General features: G+C 45.9%; 1 protein-coding gene across 1 annotated transcript in view; it reads left to right on the top strand.

Moving 5' to 3' along the window:
* TBX5 (T-box 5) overlaps positions 1-27,371 on the top strand; it is a 35,250-nt gene that overhangs the window by 6,814 nt on the left and 1,065 nt on the right. Inside the window, exons 5-7 of the mRNA XM_026037822.1 lie at positions 1,337-1,489; positions 9,636-9,727; positions 19,420-19,646. Of these exons, the coding sequence (XP_025893607.1) occupies positions 1,337-1,489; positions 9,636-9,727; positions 19,420-19,646 (472 nt within the window). The remainder of the gene's footprint in view (positions 1-1,336; positions 1,490-9,635; positions 9,728-19,419; positions 19,647-27,371) is intronic.

Below are 27,371 nucleotides of genomic sequence, written 5' to 3' on the forward strand. Positions count from 1 at the left end.
GCTCCCTGCCCACGTGGTCGCTCCCAAGCGCCGGGGCTCGGCCGGGGCGCCCGGGGCCAGCAGGGCAGCGGCGGCGCTCGCCCCGCGGGGGGACTCGCAGGAGCTTTCACCCCCCCCCCAGCATCCTTGTTTTGAGCCCCACTCCTGCAGTTTGGGSCTTGCTGGGGGCTTGGGAAGAGCTCTTCGCAAACGCCGCTTTCCAGGGATCGGGACATTCCCCAGCCCACCAGGAAGTGGGAGGAGAGAGTGGAGCCTCTGCCACAGACGCAGTCGGGGCAACGTTCCCATCCTGAAGCACCCCCCCCCCTTTTTTTTCCCCCCTCTTTTCTTTATGGTAGGGGGGAGCCGGGAGCCTGCGAGGAGCCAGCCTGGGGGAAGGGGCCAGCCGGTCTCCCGCTGGGAGCAGGCGGCTCTCGGGAAAAGGCTCTTTAAACAAACCTAAGGCGCTGGGAGACAAGGGGGGACTTCAGAGGAGGAACTGCCCCGCCAGTCTTTCAATTAGAGTCGCCGTAATGAAATTAAAACCCATTAGATCGTTCACCGTTGATGTCTGCGACTTACGGGCTTGTCAAAGCAATTTGCCTAAACCCCCGGGATGGCCGGGCCCTGCGAGCCCCGCCGGCTTCCCGGGCCCGGGATGGCGCAGGGCTGGCGGGACAGGCTGCGTCTCGCTGTCGCCAAGGTCTCGCAGTCATTATCAGCGCGCAGCGACCCCCGCCCCGCTCCGGCCACCATCACCGCCACCTTCCCCGCAGATTAACCCGACTCGGGGATGGAGGCGGAGAGTGATTTATCTSGAAAAGCGGGCGCTTCTCCAGCTGCCCCCTGCGTGGCTGGCTGGCTGTGTCTCCTTCCCCCTGCCGCCAGCCACCCTCTCTGGGAAAAAAAAAAAAATCCAAAACTAAAACGCATTTTGGGGGTCTAAGAAATATTCTGGGGGAGTTGGGAGGCCTTGGGAGCTGATGAAAAGCCTGGGGAGGTGACGGGTCTCTCTACGGGCCGCTGACACAGAGGGGCAGCCCCAAGGTGTCCACAAGGCCAAATAAGTAGCCACCTTGGCGTGGTAGTGACAAAGCTGGGAGAGCTGCTGGCAGATCCTCAAGCTCTGCCTGGTKTTAGGATCGACGGACACCTTGGTAGGGCAGTCTGCTTCTTTTGGGACACATGTTCTTCCCATCCAAAGTCCTGAAGAGGAGGAAGCATTTTCTGTGGCAGCACCTCCTCATCGCGCCTCCTCTTTGGGCTGGGATGTGGGGCTGGGATGGAGGGGTAAGGGGCATCACTGTGTGACCCCTCCAAACCCATGGGATGTCCTTAACTTCTCCCCAACCCCCAGATCATCCTGAACTCCATGCACAAATACCAGCCCCGGCTCCACATTGTCAAAGCAGATGAGAACAATGGCTTCGGGTCCAAGAACACGGCGTTTTGCACCCACGTCTTTCCAGAGACTGCCTTCATCGCTGTCACCTCCTACCAAAACCACAAGGTAAGGACCTGGGCCACCTTTTGCACTGATAGGTCATGTTTCCACTCCCTCTCTCCTTGCACAACTTCTTTTGAGGTGTTTAGACCCTCTTTTCTCCTCTTTCTCCTCTTTTTGTCCCCTTTAGTTCCCCCTTTCTTTCCTCTCTTTTCTTTCCTTTCTTTTCCCTCTTTCCCCTCCATCCCTTCCCTTCCTTTCTTTCCCCTCCTTCCCTCTCCCTCCACTCCTTTTTGCCCCTTTCCCCCCTCTCTCCCCCTCTTTTCATGTCCCATGCCCTCCTCATCTCTGGGGCTTCATCCCATCGCCTCTGTTATTCCCAGTGACTCCAACAAGGCGTCTAAAGAGAGGGCTCTGCGCGAGCCAAGAGGGAGTGAGTTCAACAGGATGGTTTGCTCAGAGATGAGACGACCAACCAAGGAAGTTGCCTTTATCTTCTTTCCCCTCATCGGTCAAAGGCTCCTAATCTGCCCTTGGAGAAGGGAGCCCCAGCGCTCCCCTCGGCCGTCGGGTCCCTGATAACCCAGTCTGGCTTCGCAGAGTCCTTTTGTTTGGGGAATGGCTCCGTTCTGACAAGTCGTGCAGGGAATGTGCGTGGAAAGCTGGGCTGGGAGCTGAAGGGTTGGCAGCGAGAGGCTGAAAGGAAGGGAGGGCTCTGCCGCTCAAATCATATCGCAGCCTGCCCAAGCAAAACAGCCCGAAACAAAAGAAAACACCCCCAAAAGCGCATTCTTTTTCTTTTTTTTTCTTTGTAGTACCCCCATCTGTGGCACAGGGCAGGCTGCCCACATGGGAAAAATGATGCCGTGGGGCCACTGTCTCCTTTGGAACTGTGTTCCCATACCCAGCTCCGCTTTAGCTGCCTTAGTCACGGCCCTTAGTGCTGGCATTTGCCGCCTGCTCCTCTCCCTAACATGAATTTTCAGATCCTGACAAACAGATAAAGCCCTTCCCTATTCCTTTACAACAGACTTTAGGCTGGTACTCATGGGTAGGTAGGATAGCTGCTTTTGGGCTTCAAAGAGCAAAATCAGGCGCTTCATTTCAAATGCAGGAAGGTCATTTAGTGCTTCGTCTGGGTCCTGGATGCTTTCCTGGAGATGTAACTGGGAAACTCCTCAGCCTTCCTGAAATGGTTCTGTTTCCCTCATCCATCGGTTGGCAGGAGAGACCCCCACAGTAGAGGTAGCCTGGGAAAGAAAGAGTGTTTCACTGTAACTAAGGAGAAAAGAAAATACTTCCCTGCCCTTTAAAATAGGAGCTGTTGGCACGGCCAGGACGAGCAAAGTGAATCCAAATTGAGCCCTCGCCAAATTATGTCTTAAATTATAACTCCACTGTGGATGCTATAAAATCAAGTTTAACTTCTGCTTGATGGATTCAGAGAAAGAATATAATATTAATAGAACTGAGAGCTAATAAAACAGGACGCAGTGCTTGCTTTAAATGTATTTCCCTAGGAGAAAACAGACCTGAATTTAACTGCTTTCCTTTGAAGAGAAAATGGGAGTATCTTGCGAAGAAAAGAAACCCTGCGAATAAAACAAAGGAAAGAAAACCCATGTAAGCACAGTAGTTTGGGAAAACTGCCATATTAGGAGGAGCAGGAATATTTGATTGTAAATCAACAACATCTGGTTGATAAGGCCTGACATCTGCGTATCYGTCTCTGTCAGGGCGCGCGCCCTGACGAGCGCGCCGATCCCTACAGCCGGGCTCGTATCCCGGCAGACACATGCACCCGGACACCGCTACATATCCCACACACCCCCCTACACGCCGTACATGCGCTTGCATCCCTCCCCCTGGCTCCCACTGCTTTTCCTTTTGCTAAAGGAAAAAAGCTTTGGCTCGTTTGGGGAACAAATAACGAGCGGCCGTAGCCCCAAGATAAAGACCCGATGGAGAGAGATAGAGCCATAAAAATAAGCCAGGGAGTGAGCTACCCTCAATGGCATCTCCCTCCAGGGAAGGGAATAACATTTGCAGCTTGCCCCAGTGCAGTTGAGGAATAACCAGCGGGCTGAGGCTGGTGCAGCTGATGCCAGTGCAGGGAGAAGGGGCAGCATCGCGCGGCTCTGCAAAGCCACCAGCGTGGTCTGTTCCCTGTGTGCCTTGCACAGCTGGGAGTGCAAACCGTGTTTTCATGGCGCGACACGGAATATGTTTCCATTTGCCGTGAATCTGTTTGTATTGAACTCCCCGAGGTTTGTCTGTTTGTCCATCCCTACATCTCTATGTCTGCTACTTACATATTCCTATTTACAGCCTATTTTTTTTCCTCTGGCTTCCAGYTATCACCTGTAGCACAGCCTTCCTATTCACAGCGGCACATAGTGTTTTATACCTATATATTATACACCTACATATTTTATATACCTCTATATTTTATGCACCTACATATTTTATACACACACAAATGAGTACATATGTGCATGTGCTTCAGGTCTCAAGAACTACGGTGCAAGTGAATTAAATTACAATATTAGCTGTATGACTTGACTCTCCATAACTGCATCTGAGTCTATGCCTGTGCAGCTTACAGAAAGACCTAGCTATGTTCAAATCAGTCACTTTATTTCAATAGCACAGCTGCAATCCCAATATAGGGTTTACGCTTATTTCCCCTGGTATTTTAGGCGGCCTGAAAAGATATTTAAGCGCTCTGGGATCTTCCCCTCCCCAGCAGTGCTCCCCTAAAGGAGGGCTAAGCCACGAGGAAAGTTCTTGTGAGTTTTTCCGTGTGCTTGTCAGCAGCTCAGCTGRCCACCCACCCCCCTGAAAAAACACCCCAGAAATACTGAGGTGTTAAAACAGGTCACATGCACATTTCATTTCCTTGCCATTTACACAATGGGTGCTTGCAATCAGGTTGATTCCCCAGTATTACTTCCCCTGCGGTTAAGTACCATTTTGCTATAGCTTAAATCATTGTGTTACTAGCTTGTATTTATTAGGTCTTAGCTCTCCACTTAGGACCAGGAAACRAGCCCTAATAGACAGAAATAATTAAGGTTCTGTCCTCATGAGGGTTCTTTCAAAAGCAAGAATTCACAACAATTATTCTCATTAATTTTTACAACCTACTTTCGCTATTAGCTGGACTTGGGCTTTATATTGTTTTTCTCCCCTCAGGATATACAATTTTATGCTTTTTTTTTTTTTTTCCTCTAAGTTATTTAACGTTCTTGGTAACCTGAATTCTTTTAGTGGAAACGTTAGTCCTAACCAGAGTCCTATATGCACCCAGAAGTGTTATGTGCACTGTAATGATGAAAGAAGGGCCTGGCTGACTTATAGCAGTGTACATAGACATGCTTGGTAGGTTTTTTGACTATACAATTATATATGTATAGTCTGCTTAGAGGCATTGTTCAGAGTTATTGAGGCTGAGCTGCTGCCAGTGGCTCCGTAGATCTTTGCTGTCAAAGTCTCTTTCCACATTTTGGTGGGGAAGAGTGTCCTTCAGGAGGCTGAGTGTCATCTCTGGGCCAGTCCTGTCTCCCCTCTTCTCCTCAGCTTTGTCCCCCTCTCCCTGAGGGCCCAGGGACAGGGTGCCCAGCCCATTTGTGGAGTGCCCATGTTGTCCCAAGACCCTCAGGCTCTGCATTCCACATCTCCTCAATGTGTTTCTTTAGCCTTGCTCCTTCCATCTCCTGAGGAACCTCCTCCCCCTGGTCCCTGCCCTCGGCTCTGTGTAAGGTCTGTGTCTTCTTGCCTTGTCTCCTGCTCTCACAGTTGAGCCAAGAGCCTCCTCAATGAGCCCCTCTGGCTCACACTGGTAACTCTGAGCAGCCACTGGCTCCCAGTGCCTCCCATTTCCTCCACTGGCTTCCAGGTTCAGCATCTTCTCCCATCCTGCCAGCTGCCTCCCTTCCCTGATCTTTCCCTCCATCTCAGAGTCCCAGACCCTCCTTGGGCTGCTCTGTTTGGCCTGGTCTTATGGAGGTGGTCCCAGCAGGCACCTTGTCCTCCTCTAATGCTCTGCTTCCCACTGCTCCCATTTGGCTTCCTCAGTTTCCAAGTGGTGCATATAAGCACTGGAAGAAACAGGTTCTGTATTTTCAAGTACCTTCAGCTGAGTCCCAGATGGAGTTAACTAGGTGGTCATCACCTCTATGTTGCTAAATAGGGTGGCCTTGTCACCTTTTTTTCCCCACTTGTTCAAGCTTTTACCTTTTCAGGATGGGGCAGATAGTCACCAGGCAAGGTCCCCTCCTTGTGAAAAATGAAGATCTGTTTCCAAAGTGCCCAGCCTTTAGAGCAATTGTACAAAAGGTCTCAGAGTTTTGGAGAGGGTCGGAGCAGTGTGTTTTCCTTTAGCTGTAGTGCTCTAAAAACATGGGACCTGCTTGACTGATAATAAAGTAAGTAAATAATAAGTGAGCCTGAGGCAGACACCTGGCATGGAACATTTCATCCCTAACCAAGTTTAGTAAAGTCATAAACAATTAAAAAAAAATTTATTATAGCAAATATTTGACAAATATAATGCTAAGTAGTAATTTTGACCCTGGGCATAGTGATATATGTATCTTATAGGCACACTTGCACACATATAAAACTATATGGCTGTGTAAGGAGAGTAAAGAAGCTATATTTCCTTGAATGAACCAGATGAAAAACTGCGTGTTATCATGCTGGATTTCAAGCTGCCTTTGGAAATGTCTCAGCTGAGCTGCTTTGTGGTCAGTTAGCCCAGAGAAAGGAGTGCCGAGGAGCTGCGCTCAGCTCCCATTGGGAACTGTCGCTTCCTATTAAAGTGAAGACGAACCCATAGGTCAAACAAGAAGTGAAAAGTGTAGGTCTGTAAGGCTTCATTCTGGAAAACTCCCATCTTAGAAGGGTCTGCAACAGCCTTAAACATCAATGTGCAGGAGCTAACTTTGCCATCAGTTTCTTTTAGTTGCAAAGAAATACACAAAGCCCTACAGTTTTATTGAAGCTTTGCTATGTAATTTAGCCCTGGGCCCTCCATCCTAATGACTTTGCAGGACTTATTTTTCTTTTAATTATTATTTTTTATTTTTAATGATGTAACTGTCATTTGACTTTCTGACAGATTTTTGTGCCCCCCTTTCTCCCCCCACCCTCCCCAAATGAGTTACAGTCAATTAAACTGAGTTTCACTATGGCTAAGCTGATCCAGAAGGTGATTTCCACCCATTTGTTTGCTTTTCCACCTCTGAAATAGTTTACAAGTGAGATAAAAAAAAACAAAAAACAAACAAAAAAAACCCCAACACACACCTCCCTACACCAAAAAAAAAAAAAAAAAAAAACCCCAAAAAACAGCCAAACAAAATATTTTCCCCTGGCTGCTTTTTAAAGCAGAGATTCACTACTTTTCTCTCCTTACTCTTTTTTTATTTTTTTTTTTAATATATATATATCTTTCTGTTAAACCCAGCTTGGAGACTCTGGCCTCTGTGCTAGGGTTGATACCATGAGTGACACAGAGACTCACATAGGGGAACGTTGATCTGAAGGCTCCTGGTGTCATCCATCTAAAACACACCAAAGACCAACTTTGAGACGTACTGTAGTCATCGGTTTCCAGACACCCTCAATCTAGCAAATCCCTGATTTTAAGACTGTGGGAGTCAGTGGTGCTTCACTGAGGGCTTTCTGCTACGAACAAGAAAGTTTATAACGTTGTCTGTAAGAGTGAAAGTTAAGAGATTTCTCTACTCGTAAAGCCAAGTGTTTGCAAGCTCAAGGTCCCAAATGATGTTTTGTCTGGCTCTTTATGGGTGATTAAAGGCTTGATTCATTCTGCCTCAAATAAGGCATTTAGCTGGGATACTTAGATGAGSGAGCTGGTTGTTGGTGGTGAACCAAAGGTGGTGGGGACTTCTGAAGGCAATTCTACAAGCTCAGGGCCCCAGTGCCATTCAACACTTCCCATCTCCCTACCTTACTTCTAGCAGGAACCCTTTGAGACAAGGTTCCTAACGCAGGCACCTCGATTAACATGTCTACGGTTAGGCTGGGATGAATCCGGGCCTTGTACGGTTGTAGTTAGATGCCAATACTCACTCAGTGAAGGACTTCACTTATGGAAGCAAATATTGCCATTGGGTTAGGCAAGGGAGGACAACTCATACATTTAGTGTTCTTCAAATGCAAGTTAAATAGCCCGAACATTCAAAGCACTGAATAATGCCTATTATTGATTGTATAGGTGCCACAGCCTCTCTGGTGGGAACCGATAGGCAGGTTTTGCTCTTTGCAAAATATGTAGCTGGTTGTCTAATGATTTTGRGGTTTTAATGACAAAATGTGCCCCTGTTTTACTGCTAGAGAACAGCTCAAATGGCAAATTGGACAAATAGATTGGTTGTTCACGCTTTTCTTTGAAATCTGAAATGTGTGACCAAAAGAAAAAAAATCCCAAAACCAAAACAGTGCTGTGTTTATGGACTAAATTAGATTCTGCTTTAATGGGAATGCCCGTGGGGGTAAGGGTCTGAGTGATGGGGTCCCTGTGTGAGATTTGGGGCTAAATTAGGCTGAAATAGCAAATAAACCAGTGGCCTTGGTAGAGAAAAATTATAAACTTGTAAGACAAGAAAATAGTAAAATAATCTAATAGTGCAGATACCCGGAGGGTTTTGCTGTTGACACTAGCAGAGTCAGAATTTTCTCTTTGACTTTTGGCCAAGAGGTGGGTCCGGTTGCGTGTGCTTAGCTTAGCAAACATGAGCCTCGCTCTGTTCTCCTACCATTAACCTTGAGCTCTTTCCTTCCTTTCGGCMCAGTTTTAGTAGGAAGTAAGGATAATGATTCCCTGTAAAATAGGTTGAGTTTGTGACATTGARTGTGTGAAGTCCCCTGATGGCACAGATAGAGTGGAAGCGGCTCTCCTGATGGAGTGCTCTGGCTGATAGGTAGTTGTGGAGAAAAGGAGGAAAGGGAACAGCCTCCTTCATCTGACTGAGTTTTCAAAGGAAGCTGAAGGGTGGTAAGGGACCTTCTACAGAGACCTATTCTTTTCTCTTGCTCCAAGGCCATGGTTCCCCRTTTGGTAGCTCCAGATCTGTGCACACAGGCAGGTTTGTGCTCCAGATTTGGGCACAGGCAGAGTGGGTTCCGAGCTGTGTTTCTGTTGAAGGAGCCAACAGAGAGCTTGTGTTGGCTTTGCTCAGAGGAGCAGATGGTGTGAGACCAGCACTCAGGGCAATGCAGATAGATTGCACCTGATCTGATTTAAGTCCTGCCATATAAAGCCATCAAAGGATGAGGAGCAAGTTTGGAAACAGCAGAGTGAGGTTCTGCAGTGTTGGGGTCTGGAGGGGGTGTATTTAGGGATGGTCTTGGTCCATAGATGGGAACCTCTGTAYGACATTTGCTTAAACATCAAACTCTGGCTTGAGAAAACCTTCTCACTTGAGTCTTTAAGGGGTGATGTGTAAAGGAAAAGGCTGCATGTATCTGAGTATTGCTTTAGGTGATCTCTTTACCCTAGCTACTTTAGCTGTTTACTTTAAAACATTGTAAGAGCACCAAAAGTTGAGTGTCAGGGAATGTTTTTTTCCCAATGAACTTCAGATAGTGAGGCAAGAAAGCTAGTACTCTTTAGTTCCTTACRGAGTTAACGGGGAGAGAAAAATTCCTCCAGGATGTGATGCTTCGACCTGGAATTTCCCTGAAAGTTCGTGGTGTGTAGTTAATAGAGAAGCAGTGTTTACAGGTATGGAGTTTGCTGGGGAAGCGTGTCACATGCAAAGCACCTGGAGTAAACACAGATGTCCTCAAATACAGAAAGGGYTTTACCACTCTGAGTGAAAAGATCTGGAGTCTGAGCTACAAGGTTTTGGTTATATCCATGCACTGATGTGGAATGCCTGGTGGTGGTGGCTTTTGTAATGTGATTAGTTATTAACTTTTGTACTGTCACTCCTATGGGGAATGGACCAAACCTGAGAGAAGTGAAAGGTTGTTGACAGGAGATATATTTCTTTCCAGTGGAAAGAGCTTAGAGGAAGGCTCAGCTGGGATAGTTGATAGCTGAGCTGAAGGGTGACTTGAGTTTCTGAAGGCTTTTTCCCCCGGTCCTCAACCGTTGGATTGGGTTTAATAAACAGTATCCTTGCTCTCCCAGGCTTTGCTTTGGACTTATGATGAATCTGTTGCATTTCATTCCTTTCAGATCACCCAGTTAAAGATTGAGAACAATCCTTTTGCGAAAGGTTTCCGTGGCAGTGACGACATGGAGCTCCACAGGATGTCCAGGATGCAGAGGTAACATGTGCCCCTGTGTTGTGGGAACCCATTTGGGACCATTAGAACCACCCACGTTTTGCTTTGTATGCCACTTGAGGGTTGAGCTAAGCAAGAATTTATCAGGGGTCCCATCTCTGGCATCTGCTTGTGTGTTTCAGGCTAAACTGTTGAGATATCTTCAGGATTGTGGGGCCAAAATCCAGGGCTTTCTACTTCAAGGTGACTGCCTTAGGTGATGGGATACAGAGGCAGGATCTTAATTGTGGGTTGTCCTTTTGGCCTCAGCAACTCCGTAAGTTCCTCAGGTAGCAGTGCTTCATAGACCAAGCAGTTAAGCTCATATTGCTAACAGGCCTTGTTCTTGAGAGCAGGCTTGCTAAGGATGCTCTAGATTCCTCTGGAGAACGTAGTGCTATGTTGTGTTGTTTCTGGTTCTTGGGGTCTTTGGCAGAAGTGAGATGCCTACCTGGTCATTTCTGGATATGCATAGAATGGTTTCAGGTCAATGAAGGAAGCTTCTAGAACACGTTGGGATCTTCAGGGCCAGGTGGCTGAAGAGGACTTTTTGGATTTAAACATTTAAGCGGCAACTTCAGCCTAAATCCTGTTTAAAGTTCTCTTCTAAATACCGGGTCCTGCCAGTAATTAACTTCATGTGTTTTATTTAACTTGGAACTACGTCCATGCGCCAGGTTGCTTCCTGGTGCAGATGTTCTGCAGGAAAAATGCCATACCCATGATTAGAGCAAAGACAGATGTAGGTGCTCAGTATAGCATTTCCCGTACAGGAGGGCAGGTGTGCCTCAGATCCCATGTTCTCAGAGGCCGAGGGAGCTTGCTCTCAATGGAGAACTGTAGGGTTCTGTATTTTGACCTTCTGTTTTAAGGCTTCTTTCTGACCAAGGAGCCAGCATCTCATAGCTCCACACTGTAGGTGGTCATTGCAGGCTTGGATTTAGATGTCAGTACAGAAAGTCCCTTCTAGTTGCCTTATTTGGTGACCTGAATATGGCTCTCCATAGCCAGGCAAATTGCACTGGCAGCCAACAAATAATGCCTGTAACCCTGCAAAAGCTCACTCAGATAATCCATAAGCTCACTCAGATGGGCAAACGTTCTCCTACGTATGAAAATGTTCAGGCTCATGCCCAGAAAAGCCAATAAATAGAGATATATATATAACACTTACTCTTCTCATTCTAAATCATCTCTGTGGTCTTCTGAATGTGCCCCGTGTTCCCTGCCTGCCTGCAGTTTCCAATGACTGCACGGATCTTGGCGCAACAAGCCGATATTTATTTATTTATTTATTTATTTATTGGGTGTGCTACTACTACTTGAAATACTTTTTTTTTTTAATTATTATTTTTTCCTTCCCTCTATGCCAGCCCCTCAGCCTCTACTGGCACTTGAATAATGATGTCCCCAACATTTTTGCTCTTAAACTACCCTTTCATTATGGTCAACRGAGAGACGTGAAGGCTTACATTCATCCCAGGGGTTTTGGAGGGGGAGGGAAGAGGCGAAACAGGGAAGACCATTAGAAGCGCTTCATGCCCCACAAAGAGYGTGGCACCTAGCCATGCTGAGCTTGGGCTAAAAATTGCTTGGCATTTTTATGCAAGCCTGCGGTCATCGTTGATGATACAGAGAGCAGAAAGGCTTGGAATATAAAACCACGCGCGTGCTCAGGACTGACGCGGTTGAAAGGGTTAAAAGACACAGAGGAGACTTTGCRGGATCATTTCTGATGCCCGCTTCCCAAATAACTTATCTTCTGTATAGATAGTATAGAAATAACTGTGCCTTTACAAAGATGCCTTTTCTAAGGAGAGCAGGATACAGTTGTTCTATTAAAATAAAGGCCCATTCAAGGCTGGAAGCATTAGCAAGGTATGTTCCCACCTTTGTGGGTTTTATATAAATATATATGAATATATACTATATATTAAAAATATAAAAACATATAAAATAAATTATATATATATAAATAAATTATATATATAAAATAAATTATATATACTCAATCCTGAATGGTTCTTTATTTTATATATATATATATATATCAGGGAAGTATGACCTACCTTTGTGGTTTTATATAAGTTTCATATAATTATATTTCAATGCATATTTATATATTTTTCTCCATATAAATGTGTGTGTGTCTATATAGTGAAATTGTTCTCGTAACGATGGATTCATTCCCTAGCTGACATACATTGGTATTTCTAGCCTGATTTCAGTGGAAAGATATCTATTTATGCCCTCAGAGAACCTGACCGGATATATTTTTAGTGCACTGGCTTCTCTACAGAAAAAAAAAGGTAGCTGGAAAAAAGACACTTTAAAAAAAACAACACACAGCATTTTGTACCGGAAACTGGTGACCTAACATTCATCAGGTCACTGATCATCTCATTAGGGAATGCAGCCGTAGAAAGAATGAATTTACCACACCGAGGAAAGCCGAAGCACCTTTCTTCATTCGGAGCTGGAATGTTTCCTAATTCCCTGTGTAGGATTATTATTGGAGAGGCTTATATCATACTTGAGAGCAAACCTGGGAGATGCCAGCCCCAGCTGGGAGGTGGGACCGACCTGTGTGGGTGCAGGAGCTGCTTGGTGGCTTCCTTGTTTCATGAAAGTGGCCTCCACCCATGGTCAAAATATAAATCACCCCCAATGCCCAGACGTTGGAGCTGCTTCAAGGGCCTGTCCGTAGGTGAAGACACATTTACAGCACTAATCCTGCAGGTCCTGATGTGTTCACCAGAGCCTATGGTGGATGCAGTGGCTGAAGATGCCATCTAGAAGCAATATCTGCAAACTGAGCTCTTCTTCAAGAAAGTAGCTCATTACATCTGTGTTGAGGAGAATAACCCCYGGTGTGTCTGTCTCACCTGCAGAAAATGTCTGAACGATTTGCATAAATGATGACAACTTTTAAACACCTAAAATTAGCTAAATTCCATGCAAAGTGAAAGGATTCTCAGTTGGCCGTCTCTGATGGTCTCTTTGGACCTTTAGCCTGCCAGAGGATCCCCACACAGCAAGGAAATTGGTCTGCTGAGTCCAAAATGATTTCACTTGACTCACGCCACGTCCTGTAGTGAGGTGTAGCAGAAGTCGTCTTAGGCAACTTAGGTGGAGTCTTGGCTTGATGACTCATTTGTTGAACACCTACCCTTTGGCAAAWGGTGGGGACTGAGGGAAAGACAGGTTTTTCAGCCAGTGGTGAGCTAAGAGCTAGGTCTCGGGTGCCTTGTTGAGAATATTTCCTTCCGTCTTTGTGTGACTCGGTGCACTCCAGCCAAGCAAGAGCAGCACGTTAGCCCAAATGTCCTCTGGAGGCATGAGCTCTGCAGGGTGGATTTATTTGCAAACATCTCCTTTGCTCTATAGGTTGATTTGGCCTTTATTTTTTTTTTTTCTTTCTTCATTTTTTTTGGAAGAAAGGTTAATTGATCGGCCCAGATAGAAGTTTTCATTTTGGAGTGTTATGAAACCTTTCAGCAGCAGATGATTTCATTCAGAAAGAATAGACACAAAATCCAGAAAGATTCAAATGCTAGTGAACACAGATTTCTGATACATGTTTGTTCTCCATTCCTTCTCAAGTTACCTGGGACCGCTTAAGCATTTCTTTTTTTCTTTTGACAGGATGTGTGCTCATGGACAACACACTTTTTTAGGTTTTCAGATTTCCAAGCATGAGATCGTTGGTTATTTCCCTGATTTTTTTTTTTTTTTTAAAGGAGGGGAATGTGTTAGAGGAAAATGTGTATAGTTATGTGAACTATACTGCATCTGTGTCCTGTAGTCTAGCTGAAACTGAAAGAACATAAATCAGGTAAAATTATGTAGCTATGATGACAGAAATTTTAGGCAAATAGTTATTCTCAGATCTCTTGCTCCACTGTCTTGCAAGAATTCCTTTTGTCTCTGCTTTGGACTTTGGTCTGTGCCAAGAGGGATTTGGTGTGGAGAGCAAGAGCAGAATACTCAGGAGAAATCCAGAGGGTGAAGTTTATGTGGAGAGAAGATGAGGTCTGCATTGCAGATGCCAGTGTAGCCTTCGCCCTTAGAATTCCCCACGCATGACAGTCAATGGAGTTGTATTAATAAACCAAAGCTATTGAGTGATTTGGGGGAGCTGCATGCAAGTCGTGGCTTTTATTTTTTTAATTGTGACTGCCAAAAGACAGCAGGGAAGAAGTGTTTGTGGGTCTGGGTCTAGAGAACTATGAAAGAGAAATTCTGTTAAACGCTTTTACTAATTTTTTGCTGATCGTCTGTAACACCCATTGTCTTCAGCTCTTATTATGGGTGGTGAAGAGCTTCTGAAAAGCCAGGCCCTAGTTACTGTTCACCCAGACTAAAGCAATTAGTCCCTGAAGCTCCATATTGGGAAAGCTCTTGAGCRGGAAGCTAATTACCAGAAAGGGTGGTTCTTAGCTCCTTTAATGGATATTTTGGGCCTTTTCGAAGTGTCACAGAGACATGGAATGATGCACTCAACAGACAAGAGCAGCTATGTAGGTTTGACGTTATGTATATGCTTTCTCTGTCAAAGATCATGAGCCATATTTGCTCTCTTTGGCATTGATCCACAGTAATCTTCCWGGATCCGATGGAATTATTCCAAATTTTTGCCAGTGTAGCTCTGAACAGAATCTGTGTCAGACCCAAAGGAGGTAAAGTGACTCAGAACTGGCATAATGGAGAAGATAGTGTTTGCTTGAGTATTGCCAGTACAATAAGTGGATTTGGCTCCCCAATGTCATCTACTCTGGCATACTGACCTACTGTTGAGTGGATAGACCTTGCTTAACTCAAACAGGTCTCAGTCCACTACAGATTAGCTTGCTCTCATTGCATCTTCTCAATGCATCTTTTTAGCCATTTTCCTTTCCCRTGTTTTGTCACTGAAATTTCCCAAGAGCCACAAGCTGTCTGAAACACTTTTAGAGGGAGACTTCAAGCTGCAACATCTGCTGGAGTGACGAGACTTTCCTCCAGCAAACTGATCCCTGAGGAAAGTTTCCTGGTCAAAGTCTCAGTGGAAACTGTGGACTTGAACTGCATTCTATAGATTTTAATGGAATTCAGATGAAACTCGAAATAAGACTCTGGATTTCACTTGAGGGTCTCCACAGCTCTTTACAAGAGGGAGAGGCAGCTCAAGAAACACAGGTTAGCTGCAATTTCCTCCACTGCTCTTTCTTCTGAGGGATCTGTCCAGCAGGAACGGATCTGCAGAAGCTCAGCCCAGCATCAATGTAGATGGATGCTGCCTCTGTTGGACCACATCCATTTTTAGTCTCCTCTCATGTTACTCTTGCTCCAAACACAGGCAACAGTGCGTGTCTGTGGGAATCTAGCTTTTTGCTTGCCTGATAATAATAGACCTAGTTCTTCAGCATTTGCGTCGTTGGTTCTTAGATCCCTGTGAACAGTGCATTACAATGAGTTATGGGATTCCAGCATTTATGGATCCCTTCACATGCTGGCAAGAAGGTAGGGGTACTGGATAGACCGGCGTAGTATGCTGCTGTGAACTGTCTTCTGTATTTCTCAGTGGATGTTTTGACTTCTTTTCCTAGACATTCAGTCTAGGGTATTATTTTCTGTGGGGTTGGTCTGGAGTACCCATGCAGAGAGAAGTTATGTTTGATTTGAGGTAAGATTGAATGAAGTACTCAGTATTTTCTCTCCCAGCGAGTCCTCTCATGCTGTAGATTATCCAGTTCAGTCTCTCCAGACAGTCTCTTGAGAGTGGTTCTTTTTTATTACGATCTGCTGGAAACAGGCTGAAATGAACGCACATTGACAATTGGCAATTGTTTTCTGGATTATTTTTTTTCCTGGGAGATGGTATATTTATTCCAACCATTTTTTTTCTCTGCTTCTCTTTCTATATCTTTTGTGGCTGACTTCCATTTCTTTCTCACTCCCTATTCTCAGCAGGAAGGACAACAATTGGTGGCCTGGGAAATATAAAGTCAGTTGTCTTTGAGTCATGTTTGCACATCTGGAATTAGGGTCTGATCCTGCACCAGAGAACCCTTGGGTGCTGAGCAGATGGAGGGGACAGGGATAGCAAAGCATATATCCTATGTATATGTGGTGACTGATCAGGGAGCAATTTGAATCTCACGAGAGTATAGGGAAATTGCTGTGTTTGGCCTCTTTTTCCTATCCTGACTGATATACCTTAATTCAGATTTTAAAAGAATTACCATCACGAGCAAGATTTAGATGCCCAGGTAAAGTGCTTTGAAGGACTCTATGAAATCATAGCAGCAGCTAGCGTTGGGGAAATCCTCTTCCACATCATGCCTCGTTTTGGCCTCAGATGGACATTGTTTTGATCCTTGGGCTCTGACATTTATTAGCTCTTCTGAAGTATTTTTGCCATGAGCTACAGTAATTCAGAAGAGCCTTCATGTACACTGTATTGTTGCAAAAGTATCAGAAGCACCTTCTGAAACCGTTTGCTTAGGGCCAGTAGTGAGTGAATTTTTCAATCCAAAACCTGTTTATCATCTACAGATCTTTGAAGAGATTTTAAACAGCTTTTTGTATTATTGTATTAAAAAGAAAGCTGAAAATTACTCCTTATAATGCAGTGATTAGCAAGAAAATGGACTAGATGCTACTTTGTGAAAACCTAGATTTATTCTTTTCCATAGACTCTTATTGTTTTGCAAGAGCAATGATTTTTTTCTGCTCTGAGACTACAAAACCTTCTTGAACTCTTCTCTTTGAATCCCTTGGTAGATAGGAATTTGTGGCGTAAGTGGCCTAAGAGGACCATGAAAAATGATGGTAGGGACCTCCATAGTCTGTCATGTGACTGCGTCACTTGTCTGGGAAGGGAATGYGTGCTGTGAACATGTCAGTATTTATTTCTCCCAGATTTCTTTCCCCAAATATTAATTTTCCCAAATATTCTTGTTCTCTGGTGCAAAGACTTTTGGTTCCTGGTGAGAATGTGGCGTCTGACCAGTGTAAGGTGACTTGCAGCACTGCCTTGTATTCCTGGTCTCCTGATGACAATTTGGTCCTTGCACTGGAGGGCASGTGGGCATCAGGCTCATCTCTTGGAGAGATCGTTCCTGGAACTGTGGCAGGTGATTTGCCCTCCAGCTGGTCTCTCATGTGTCACTCATGCAGGTGGCTCATGGAGAAGGTCCTGCAGGTTTTCTGCCTCCCTAGAGCCTTTCCCTCCTYTTCAACTCTGGTCAAATTCAGAGGCAGGTTTTCCATATGGTGAAGGAGCCTCCCCAGATCCACTGCTCGCTTACAAGCTTGTCACAAGCATCCCGTGTGACATGGGAAGTCGCTTGGCCTACATGGACCTTAGTTGCCCACCTTTCGGACTGGAAGCAAAGTAACAGCCTTTTTGGGTGGCCCTTCAGCATCCGCTTCTGCTGGGAGYATGGGGGTACCAAGACTGTCTAGCACCTTGCACGATGCTCTTCCCCTCTTCCTTGGCGACCCTCGCTGCTATTGTAATGCACAAACTACGGAAATGAAATATTCATCATGAGCCCTCCAGCAGTCTTTAAATAGACCAGTGACAGCTTCCTGCCTTGTAAATTCTTTCTGTAACCAATTTTTTTCCTAATTTTGCAATTTTTAACGTAAAAAAAAATGTGATCCATTAACACTCCCATCTAAAACTGTAACTAGCCTTCTGGCTCATCAACAGCAACCTCTTCCTCGCTGTGCTGACAGCTGCTTATATTGCCAGTGTAAATCAGATTTTAATGCTTTTTTCACCCCTCCACAAAGACCAAAGGACAAACTAAAATGGTAGCTGTGCACACTAACATATTAAGTGTGCTCAGGCAAATACAGAAATGTTTCAAGAGGAGTGTTGCCTTAGAAAATAACACAGAAATGTCTTTGTTAGAACTCAGTAGCCATAAGGAAAAGTGGAAATACAGAGGGAAAGGTTCCTCTTTCACCTCTCTGCAGCTCATCTTCTTGGAAGAGGAGTATGGTGGGAATGTGGGGGTTGGATCCCCATTTCCATGAGGATCCATGTAGAGGAGAAGATGGATCAAAAATATGGTCTGGTAGGGTTGGGAGATCTCCTAGCACCTATGAAGCTTGAAGATCATCAAGGAGATTTGAAAGTCGTCTCTTCACCTTCAAAATCACAGAAATTGCCGTTCAATGGGTGCTGCTGGGACAAACTCTGCTTTTGGGTGTCCACAGATAGTTAGGTCCTTTTCGGAACCCACTTCATGCCCTGGCATCTTTTGGTGCATTGCGTATTGGAAGGGACAAGTCTCTACTTCCACCCCAATCTGTTCTTTTGCTGTTTATGCACAACCCGGAATTTGGTTCTAGGGAAAAAGCYGTGTGGTCACCATCTCAAGCAGCTCCTGCCGTCCTTGTGAGGAGGAACATTTGGACTTACAGGAGAAGACGACCCACCTTTGGAATAGACTGTTAGACCATCCGCATGTCTGGGGTTTGGAAAACTTGTGTGGCTCAATGAGAGACATGTTTATTTGGTTTTGAGCTCCTGGGGGAATTTCCCCTCCAAAATAGCTTAGTTAGTGTTTCTAGCAGCCATCACAGCAGTGGTTTGGATGAAAGCTCCTTGCTGTGAGTAGGTTTAGATAATTGGTATTGTTACATTTTGTAAATAACTTCCGAGTTGCTGGAGCGATAGGTCTTCTCTAAGGTAYCTAATGAGACAGGATTCAGGGTTTCCTCCTTCATGTATATAGGGCAAGACAAGGCGGTTCAAGGTAGGTTTAAGGATCTGTTCTTGTTCTAGAATAAAAGCTTTGATAAATAAGATACCTGAAAGACATCTTGGTCCAATGGTTTTAACCTCAGAGAAGACTGCTCACTCTGTAACCTGGACTCTGGTTCTTGGCTGCTCTGAGTCTGGCACCTGTGGAAATTCTCTGAGATGCTGTAGTGCTACCCTCTCTTAATGCATTTTAAAAAGTCAAGTCTTACAGGAGAGAAGGTCTCTAGCCAAAATTGGCGGAGTACCCCTGCTTTAAACCAGATTTCAGAGCAAAGGAGCAAACTAGACTTTGCACCAGTGCTCACCCCCCGATCTAGCTCTGTTGAGGCATGTGATCTGGTGTGGCGGAGGTTTTGGTGATTTATTTAACTCTTTTCTCTAGGCACGTGGGGATGGGATGGGGCTTGTTCTCTGGTCCAGTGATTCCCATCCGAGAACAGCCAGCCTGGCAGAGACTAGGGAAAAGGAATGGGAACAACACCAGCAAGGGGAAAAATGAAGCCTAARTATTTAATTCATATCTAAGTCAGTTTTGTTCCCTTTAAGCAACTTGGTAGAAGTTTGAAATTATTTGTTTTTGTTATTTTTTGCACACATGAGGATATACAACATAGTCTGTACCTTATGAGAGTTGTCGTGAAATGAAAGGGAAAATGTTTCATACTTCTTTGTAACTGCATATGTCTATGTACGTGTATAAAATAGCTGTCATGGTGAAAGCGGCAGAAATGTAGACAGAAAGTTACTTAAAGGAAAGCGAGATTGGAGAGGTCGTTGTGTGGATGAAGTGTGACAGGGCTGCAGCCTCCTGGGCGCATGCCTCTATTTCCCTGGAAGTCTAAACAAACACCATGACACTAATGTGCTTCTTTCATTTATGAATTCATCCACCTATTTATTAATTAATTGCTTTTCTGGCTTGTTTTTCTTTCAGTAAAGAGTACCCGGTCGTTCCCAGGAGCACAGTGAGACAGAAAGTGTCCTCGAATCACAGCCCCTTCAGCGGCGAGACCAGGGTCCTCTCTGCCTCCTCCAACCTGGGCTCCCAGTATCAGTGCGAGAACGGGGTGTCGAGCACCTCCCAGGACCTGCTGCCGCCTGCCAACCCGTTCCCCATCTCCCAGGAGCACAGCCAGATCTATCACTGCACCAAGAGGAAAGGTCAGGCTGGGGGATCCCTGCTCCGCTTGATGGCTTTCCCCTTCCCAACGGGATTGTATGGTGGCATCTTGTTTGCTCTTGCCACTAGGCTGGACTGCCCYAGCCTGCTTTATGATGGCACCATTTGAGGACTGTGCACTGGGAGGAGGCAGCTGGATAGAAAGCAGGAGGAACTGGGTGGAAAACTRATGGCACTGCTGTTAGCTTGCAACCACTTTTCCATGGCTGGGCTTAGAGTGGAATCCACGTTCAGGAAGATAACTGGTACCAGAGATGGAGATGACTTAGCTGTCTCTGTAGCGCCTCAGACAGAGTTAATCTGCAAGTCTAGGTACCTTGATAGGTTGGATTTTGTGTGGTTTTGGTCTGTGAGTCTTGCAGATGGGAAGTATTTGTCCAAATGCAGAAAGCAATTCCATCTAAAGGCTAGGTCTAATGAATGGGRCACAGGATTGAAAATCAAGCTATCTGTGTGTGTTTCCCTCTGGTGCGAGCAACCTGCCTTGACACAGGTTGAGGGCTCCGACTGCGAGTGCTTCACTTGAACTGACCGGCAGCTCTTGACATGACGAGTCCCACAGTGTCGATGGGATAATTGCCCTCAGGAAGCAGGGAACAGCTTGCAGTCACTCGCTACTTCTCTCAGAGCAGTGGGAGTGCCCAGATGTACAGATATTCCTAGCACTGAATGAGGGAAAACCTCAGATCACCCCTAGCCCAGACACACAAAAGAAAACAGGGAATTTGCAGGGCAGAGTGCAACCCTATGGAATAAGAAGCAGGGCTTGCACAGCCCACAGCTATTCATTTTTCTTGAGATTTAGACTATATTTTCCATGGGAAATGATCAGGGATCATCCTGCACTGTGGCATTGGGATGAACCAAAACTTATCAAAGCCCCAGCAATTTCTCCTAACAACAGATTCCTTCTTGCTTCCCCATCCAGCCCTATCAGTGGCCTTATTTTTAGTAATATAACGCCTGGGTGCTGCAAAGTGCAGCATGGGCACATGATACAAGGCAGAGGATGGTTGGCAGAGCTGCCACCCCCATGCAGATGAGGCAGGAGGGCTCACAGGAATGGGAGTCTCTTGCATCCTTGGAGAACCCTCTGAACATGGTTTCATCCCACAYGCGTGCATGTATATACACGTATAGAGCCATAAAAAAAAAGGAGAAATGTCAATATTTTCCTGACGTGAAACCAAATCAAACCGTGGAAAACAGAGGCATCATTTTCTAACCCCTGCAGTTGGCTGGATCCCTTGCCCCCATATAGGGTGTACCAAAACTGTGCTTGGAAACTGTGATGCTAGATTTGAGCTAGTTCCAAGGTTGGGAATTGGGAGCAGCAGTGGCCTCCCAGAGTGTCCTGCAAGACTTGGAGGTGGGTTGTGCTACCTCCCTACTCCCCAGCAGCATGTGAGCTGTGGGGACACAGATGGATTCCCACAAATTCTCACCGTCAGTGATGGGACAGCAGGTCATCCTTAGCATCCCTCTGAGCGCGATGTGGCCTCCRTGCTCGTTTGCCCCAGGAGCTGAGCTTTTGTTGCTCGTCTTCCTCTTTGTAAGAGCTCAACAAAGCAAGGCAGCCTGAACGGCAATAAACCTCACAGCCAACGTGGGGCTGCTGCATGTCCCCGCACCGCGGGGGCAATTCATCATTCGCCTCTGCATTGTAGAGCGATAAGGAATCAGCAGAGGTTTCCTTCCAGTTTTGGGATTCTCGCTAAGTGGTGTCTCCATGGGTGGTTTCCCTCAATCCCCCAATTATCTCACTTCCTCTTATTGTCACAGAAGAGACGACTATCTGCCCTGGAATAGGCTCCCCAGCCCCTTTTGGCCTGCCGGGCCCTTGCAAAAAGTGCGGGCGACGGGCAAGGAGAGCCCTTGTCTGCACTGCCCGTGGCCCCTTGTTATCTCCACGATGGCTTGAGTGGCACAAGCAGTTAAGGGCCTTTTATCAAAGCCGCCAAATGCTTTAATCAAGGAGAAGCAGCGTCCCGTCCGATAGCGCCGACTTCTTCCTCGGGGCTGCGCGTCTCGGGAGCCCGAGCCGCTGCTCTCCGTGTCGCGCGTCTCCCCCTCCCTGTGCATCCAGCAAATGGAAAACAGCCACCGGGGCTTAAAGAAAAGGAACACAAAGTTAATGGGAAACAGAGAGCCCACGTAAGCTGCCAAACAGCTCTTTGCAAAGGGAAATTAATTAAAAAAAAAAAAAAGTAACTAGAGATGAGCAGTTTGGTTCAGATAAATTGGAACATGATCCAATGCTTCATCTCAAGTTCAGACTGAGCATGGCACTTTCTTTCTAGCACTGAACAAGGATCTTTATTGGACTAGGGAAAATAATCTTATCCGTAACATTCCTCTTTTTTTCTCTTCTCTTCTAGACATTTATAATGAAATACTGAGATTTCTTTACATGTTTCCTCCTTTCCTGCTTTAACCTCTGCTCTCCTGCTTTTTTCCTCTGCTTAATTTCTAGCAAGCCTCACAATCTAACAAAAAAAGGAAATAAGTGTGTTCAATCCTGATGCATATCCAACCTTTTCTCCTGCCTTGGAAATCTGATTGATTTCCTTGGATCACTCGCTCCCTGAACATATTGACTCCCTTTCGGCCGCTTTAGGATTTGCCTCCAGCAGATTATTTCCTTTCGGCAAGGCCGTGGGTATGGACAAGTGCTCGCTGGGGCAGAGGGCAATCCAGCTGGGTTCCAGACCAGCTGTTGTCTTGACCTGCTCTAACAAATGTCTCCCCTGATTTCTGTGATAGACTCTTGGATACTGTTGCTTCCAGCTGTGGCATCTCATAGTATTTCCCTTCGTTGCTTTAAATCAGGAGGGAAAGGCTTGGTTAAGCTCAGTTAAGGAGAGATGTGTGTTCTAGCAACTAAAGGCACCTTATTCAACCTCCTCTATTATTTTGGTGTCTCAAGACATAGATATAGCTTTGTGGGTGACTGTTGTTCTTAGCTGTCAAGGCAAGATGGATTTGCTCGAGAGATCTGATATGGGCATGACATTATCAGCGAGCAGCAGGGATGTAAGGGGGTGTTATCTCTGAAGGCTCCACTGTGGTTGAGTGAGCAGCTGGTCCTCTTCTGGGTAAAGAAGGAAGGACATATCCCAGAGTCCCAAATCTGGGAATGCCTGGGCAGGAGCAWAGACATGCAGCTTTGGGAATAATCGCGGTGTGGTATATAGGGGACTGCAGCTCCTGGCACCCTCTGAATGTGCCCAAGACTGGGGAAGGTCCTCAAGATGCGAGTTGTCCCATATGGTATTGCAGCTCCAGGTAGAGATTGCTTGTCGTTTCACAGACATCAATCTTGAAAGGATGGATTCATTCCAGAACTGTATCCTACCTAGCAGCCTCAGTTCTTGATATGGATTTTCAGGCTGTGGTAAAGTTCATTTAATTTTGCTTTATTTATTTTATTTTATTTTATTTTTTTTTGTTCTCCACCTCTCCGCCTCTCATCTCTGTATTCTGAGAAGCTCCAAAGAACTTCCAGCAGACATTTTGCTTTCTTTCTTTCATTTTAGCCCGACTTCCACTTACAGTACCAGAGCTCTTACCMTTTCTCTCAGGCTTCCCGTGAAGTAAGAAGTCTTCCCTCTAAACCTCTGCTCCCTCCCAGCTTTACACAATCTCAACCACTTGGCAGATTTCTGGKATGCTTGTGATGCTGAACAGGAGGCGACTGGAACAGCCTCTCCCTCGGGATGTTATAAAAGTTGTCATGTTGGCGCTCTGAGGGAGAAGAGGGAATGTGGCAGAATCCACCGGCTCCAACCAGCGAGGACCATATCCTTGAGCCACTTAGCTTGCACATGACCCTGTCCATGGGGAAGAATATATCTTTCATCTCCTTCCTGCTTTCCTGAAATCAGTGGTGATAGAACAATGCCTTTCYCCTTGCTCTTCAAGAACAAGCATTGCTGGCGTGGACAGAGTTCTCTTTTCTGAGTTGATTTCTCCTTGACCCACCTAGCTTTTCTTTGACTTGAAGAAGCTGAAGGACCAGGGCTGCAAAATCAGACACCCTCCATATGAGGTCTCTTTGGAAGACACACTGCTCAACTTGCCACTCTTAGGAGACCCAGCAAGGTATCCATAGCTCGGGCTACACTGCAGTTGGAGGTAGATGCAGCTGAGGAAGGATGGAGTCTGGAGCGAGGTGGCCACTGTGGCGAAGCAGAACCTGCCTGCAAGGTGGGGAGAAACCCAGGCACCTGGTGCTCACCCAGCTCTGTTGCATAGCCCCATTGCTTGTGGAGCTGCAGTTTCAGCAGCTTGGTCCAGGCATCCTTCTCCCCCATCAGGAGGTGCCTCCTAACTCCTCTGCAGGCAGTGCTGGCAAGAGAYTCCAGCCTTGGTGTTGAGTGTTTCTGCCTCGCAACCATTTCTGTCACCTTTCCCTATGATGCAGCGCATCGCATATTGCAAACTTCATGCTCGCTAACCAACCGGCACAGCCCCAATGCCTCTTAGGTTTCCTATTTGAGGAAACGGGTCTTGTTTATTCTTTTGGGAAGCACTTTTTCATCAGATTGGCCCTTCTCTTCTCTGATAACCCTTGCCAGCTCTGCACATGGCGAAGGGCTACTTGGATTCCTGCTAGAATCATGTGAGATTCTGTCGGATGGGTAAAACAGCAGTGTGGATAATCATYCAGTGTGTCTTCTTCCCAGTGTCAAGATGAACAAACGTACTATTAGGCCTCTGGAGTGTGGGCAAGCTTTAAAAAACCAAAACAGTTGGGTCCCATTCCTCATTGTCTTGAGTCCCAGGGAGCTGATTGTTGCAAACTGGGAAAAACTCCTCTGATTTATACCAGGGGAGAGGTGGGTCTAGCATACTTCGCTGTCCAGAGGTTTTACATGTCTGCATTTCACTCTGGATGGACCTGATCTTGGAATCGGTAAAATTCCATTTAAAAAGCCATTTGTGTGGTATTTACAAGGCAGCTGRAAGTAGTAAATACCGGAAATCTTGGAACAGCTTATGCTCTCGCTCAAGCTCCTTCATTAGATAGATCATCAAATTCCTTGCGAGGGAGCCAGTTTCCACCCCATTCTGCAGGCTCCGTTTTCCTTGGACATGCTTCGGAACAGCTTCTCCCAAGTGTTGGCTGCTTCCTTCTGCTTGGCAGAACCTTTTGCTTTTTTAGCTTTGCACAGTATCGAGTGGCTGGTCCCAAGAGCTGGTCGCCACCCTTTGCTTCCAACAGCAGCAGCAAAAGTAGAGAATGGSTGAGCCTCTCCCCAGACTGTCAGCATCTCCTGGAGGTGTCCAGCATCTCCTAGGGCTAAGTGCCAAGAAAAAAAAGACAAGGAAATGCTTTTCAGGGAACCAGCATCAAGAAACAAACCCAGAGCAGACTACTCTCTGCTATGTCCATCTCGCACTGAGGAGTTGAGAAGACTTTTGGGAAGAGGATCAAGGCATTGGGATGTAGTTTCTAGGTTCCAGGGCAGGTGGAGATGGCCATAAATGAGCACAAAATAGAAATGGGTCCTTAAGAGTCTTTTTTTTTTTTTTTTCCTCCTCAGTAGAGCAATGCAAGAGAGCCTGAATCTAGAGAGGCAGGTAGAGCAAGCACTGGAGTATACAGAAGAAGAGTATGCAAGTTTCCCCTGAAATACTAGTTGTTTTTGTTTTTCTTTCCTCACCTGTGACGAATTCTGGAAGAGGATGTGTAAGTCACCGCAGCGTTGCCTGGCTGTGCTGCTGCAGGGAACGAAACGTCTGGACTAAATGGAAAAATACGCAACCTCAGGTTGTAAGTCGGGCACATTTTTTTGCACAATGGAAAAACACAGTTTGACTGTTTTGTATATTTAAAAAAATAAAAATAAAATAAACAGTCAAACCCCAAGCCAATGGCTTCTAATGCCAGCAGACTAATGCGGTCTAATGCTGAAAACTTTATTAGTAGAACAATGCTTCATTTTACAAGACATTGTTTTTCCACCCTAGTGTTCTTCTAACTCAGTGGTGGATGAGGGATCCAAAACTTTTAAGCTGTCTGTAAAAGAGTCCAGTCTCTTATTCCAGATGTACCTCATGTTACATATCCATGTTCAAGGAGAAACTTAAACCAGTGCTTCTAGGTGTCTGCCTTTTGGGGAACTACATCCTTTCCACTGCTCCCGTATAACATGGACCTGACTGGGTTTTGGGGGTGTGATGCATTTTTATGCCTAGTCATGTACCATTTCAGCCGTTTTTAAGATGCAATTGCATTGCTTGGTTGTCCTACTCGGTTTAAACGTAAAGGAAGCCACAGTGCAAGATAACCATTGATTAGCTGAAGGGCTCTGCATTGCAGGGAGCCAGGTTTTGTGTTTGTCAGGAAGAAAGTGCTTAATTGGGCTGTGCTTCTCCAGCTGAATTACTGGCAGCTATTGTTGCAGATAAAGTCAGAGGGCACCAAGGGGGAAGTCTCCACATCACCAGTGTTTACAGGCAACGAGAAGTGGCCATGGTGCCTATCAGCTCCTTCTGAAAGCTGCCACTTGGAGTGGGACCAGCATAGGAAAAACACCTGTGTTTCTTGGAAACTTATGGGGCGAGTGGTTTTAGGTCTGTTAGTGGAGTGGTTTCTTTTTCTTTATGTTTTCGAGATGAAAAATGTTTCTACTTGGAATATGTTATCTAAAACAAAGGGAAAGGGATACTTTCTATGATATTCTTTCAGATTTTACCATTCTTGAAAGGGTGCTGGTCTTTTTTGGGGCTTTAGGTGAAATGTTTTTTTCTGCCTGAACCCAAATTTCTGCTCTTGAAGCAGCAGCAAAGCTAACCTGGGCCAGAACATGCTCCTCTTCCCTTGCCTCGCTGTCCTTAAAATCCCTTGGTGAAGTGCTAGTCCCTGGGAACCCTGCCATCCATTTCGGCAGAGCTGGATTTCATTTGATGACCATGTGAATGAATAAATAAGTATATATTCGTTTTGCTTCCCCCTGGAGAATCTACCTAAATTGTTTATCTCCTCCTCGTGTTGGTTTCAGCTCAGGATGCAGAGCTCTTCAAGCTGAGCCTGCCTGTTCCTAGTCGTGAACTTCATTTTCCTTTTTCTTTACTCCTTGCTTCAGCATGCAGCCCAAAGCCTTGAGTGAATTAATGTACCCAGCTAAAGACTGGGGCTTTAAAACTCCTGAAATCTGAAAATCTCAACTCTAAATCTATCAACTCTGCCACCACTGATGCTCTCCTAAGGTGATTTGAATTGCAATCTCCATCTTGCGCCATTTATTGTGGAAGTATCTCATTAGAAAGCCCTTTAGTTAGGTCAGTTATGGGAGGAGAGCTCAGTTAGGCGCAGACTATCTGCAGCAGGAGACACTCTTCTGATGGAAGCACTGTTGGCTGAAAGGAGACAAGGGACACGGTGTCTTGCTTGAGGGTTCGCCAAGAGAGCCAAGTCTCAGCATCCCTTCAAGCAGCTTTTAGCCTTGCCTTTCCCTCGTGCTCCTTGCTAATCYGCTCCCTGGCACCCCAGTTCAGCAGACAGCTCCCAAAGCTCCTTTTTCTTTTTTCTTTTGCAGCGGGATTGATGCAGAGCAAAGATAAGAAAGGGCTCTAGATTTACGCTGGTAGGAGGGAGAGGAGTCTTGGCTTTGACTCTGCTGTGGTAAAAGGAGGATGATGCTGACAGGTGATGGAGTGGGAGGTCCAGCTGGGGGCACGGTGTGATTTGCTACCAGGGT

This window comes from Nothoprocta perdicaria, unplaced genomic scaffold (assembly GCF_003342845.1).
Source record: "Nothoprocta perdicaria isolate Ctin4 unplaced genomic scaffold, notPer1 scaffold_2, whole genome shotgun sequence".
NCBI lineage: Eukaryota > Metazoa > Chordata > Aves > Tinamiformes > Tinamidae > Nothoprocta > Nothoprocta perdicaria.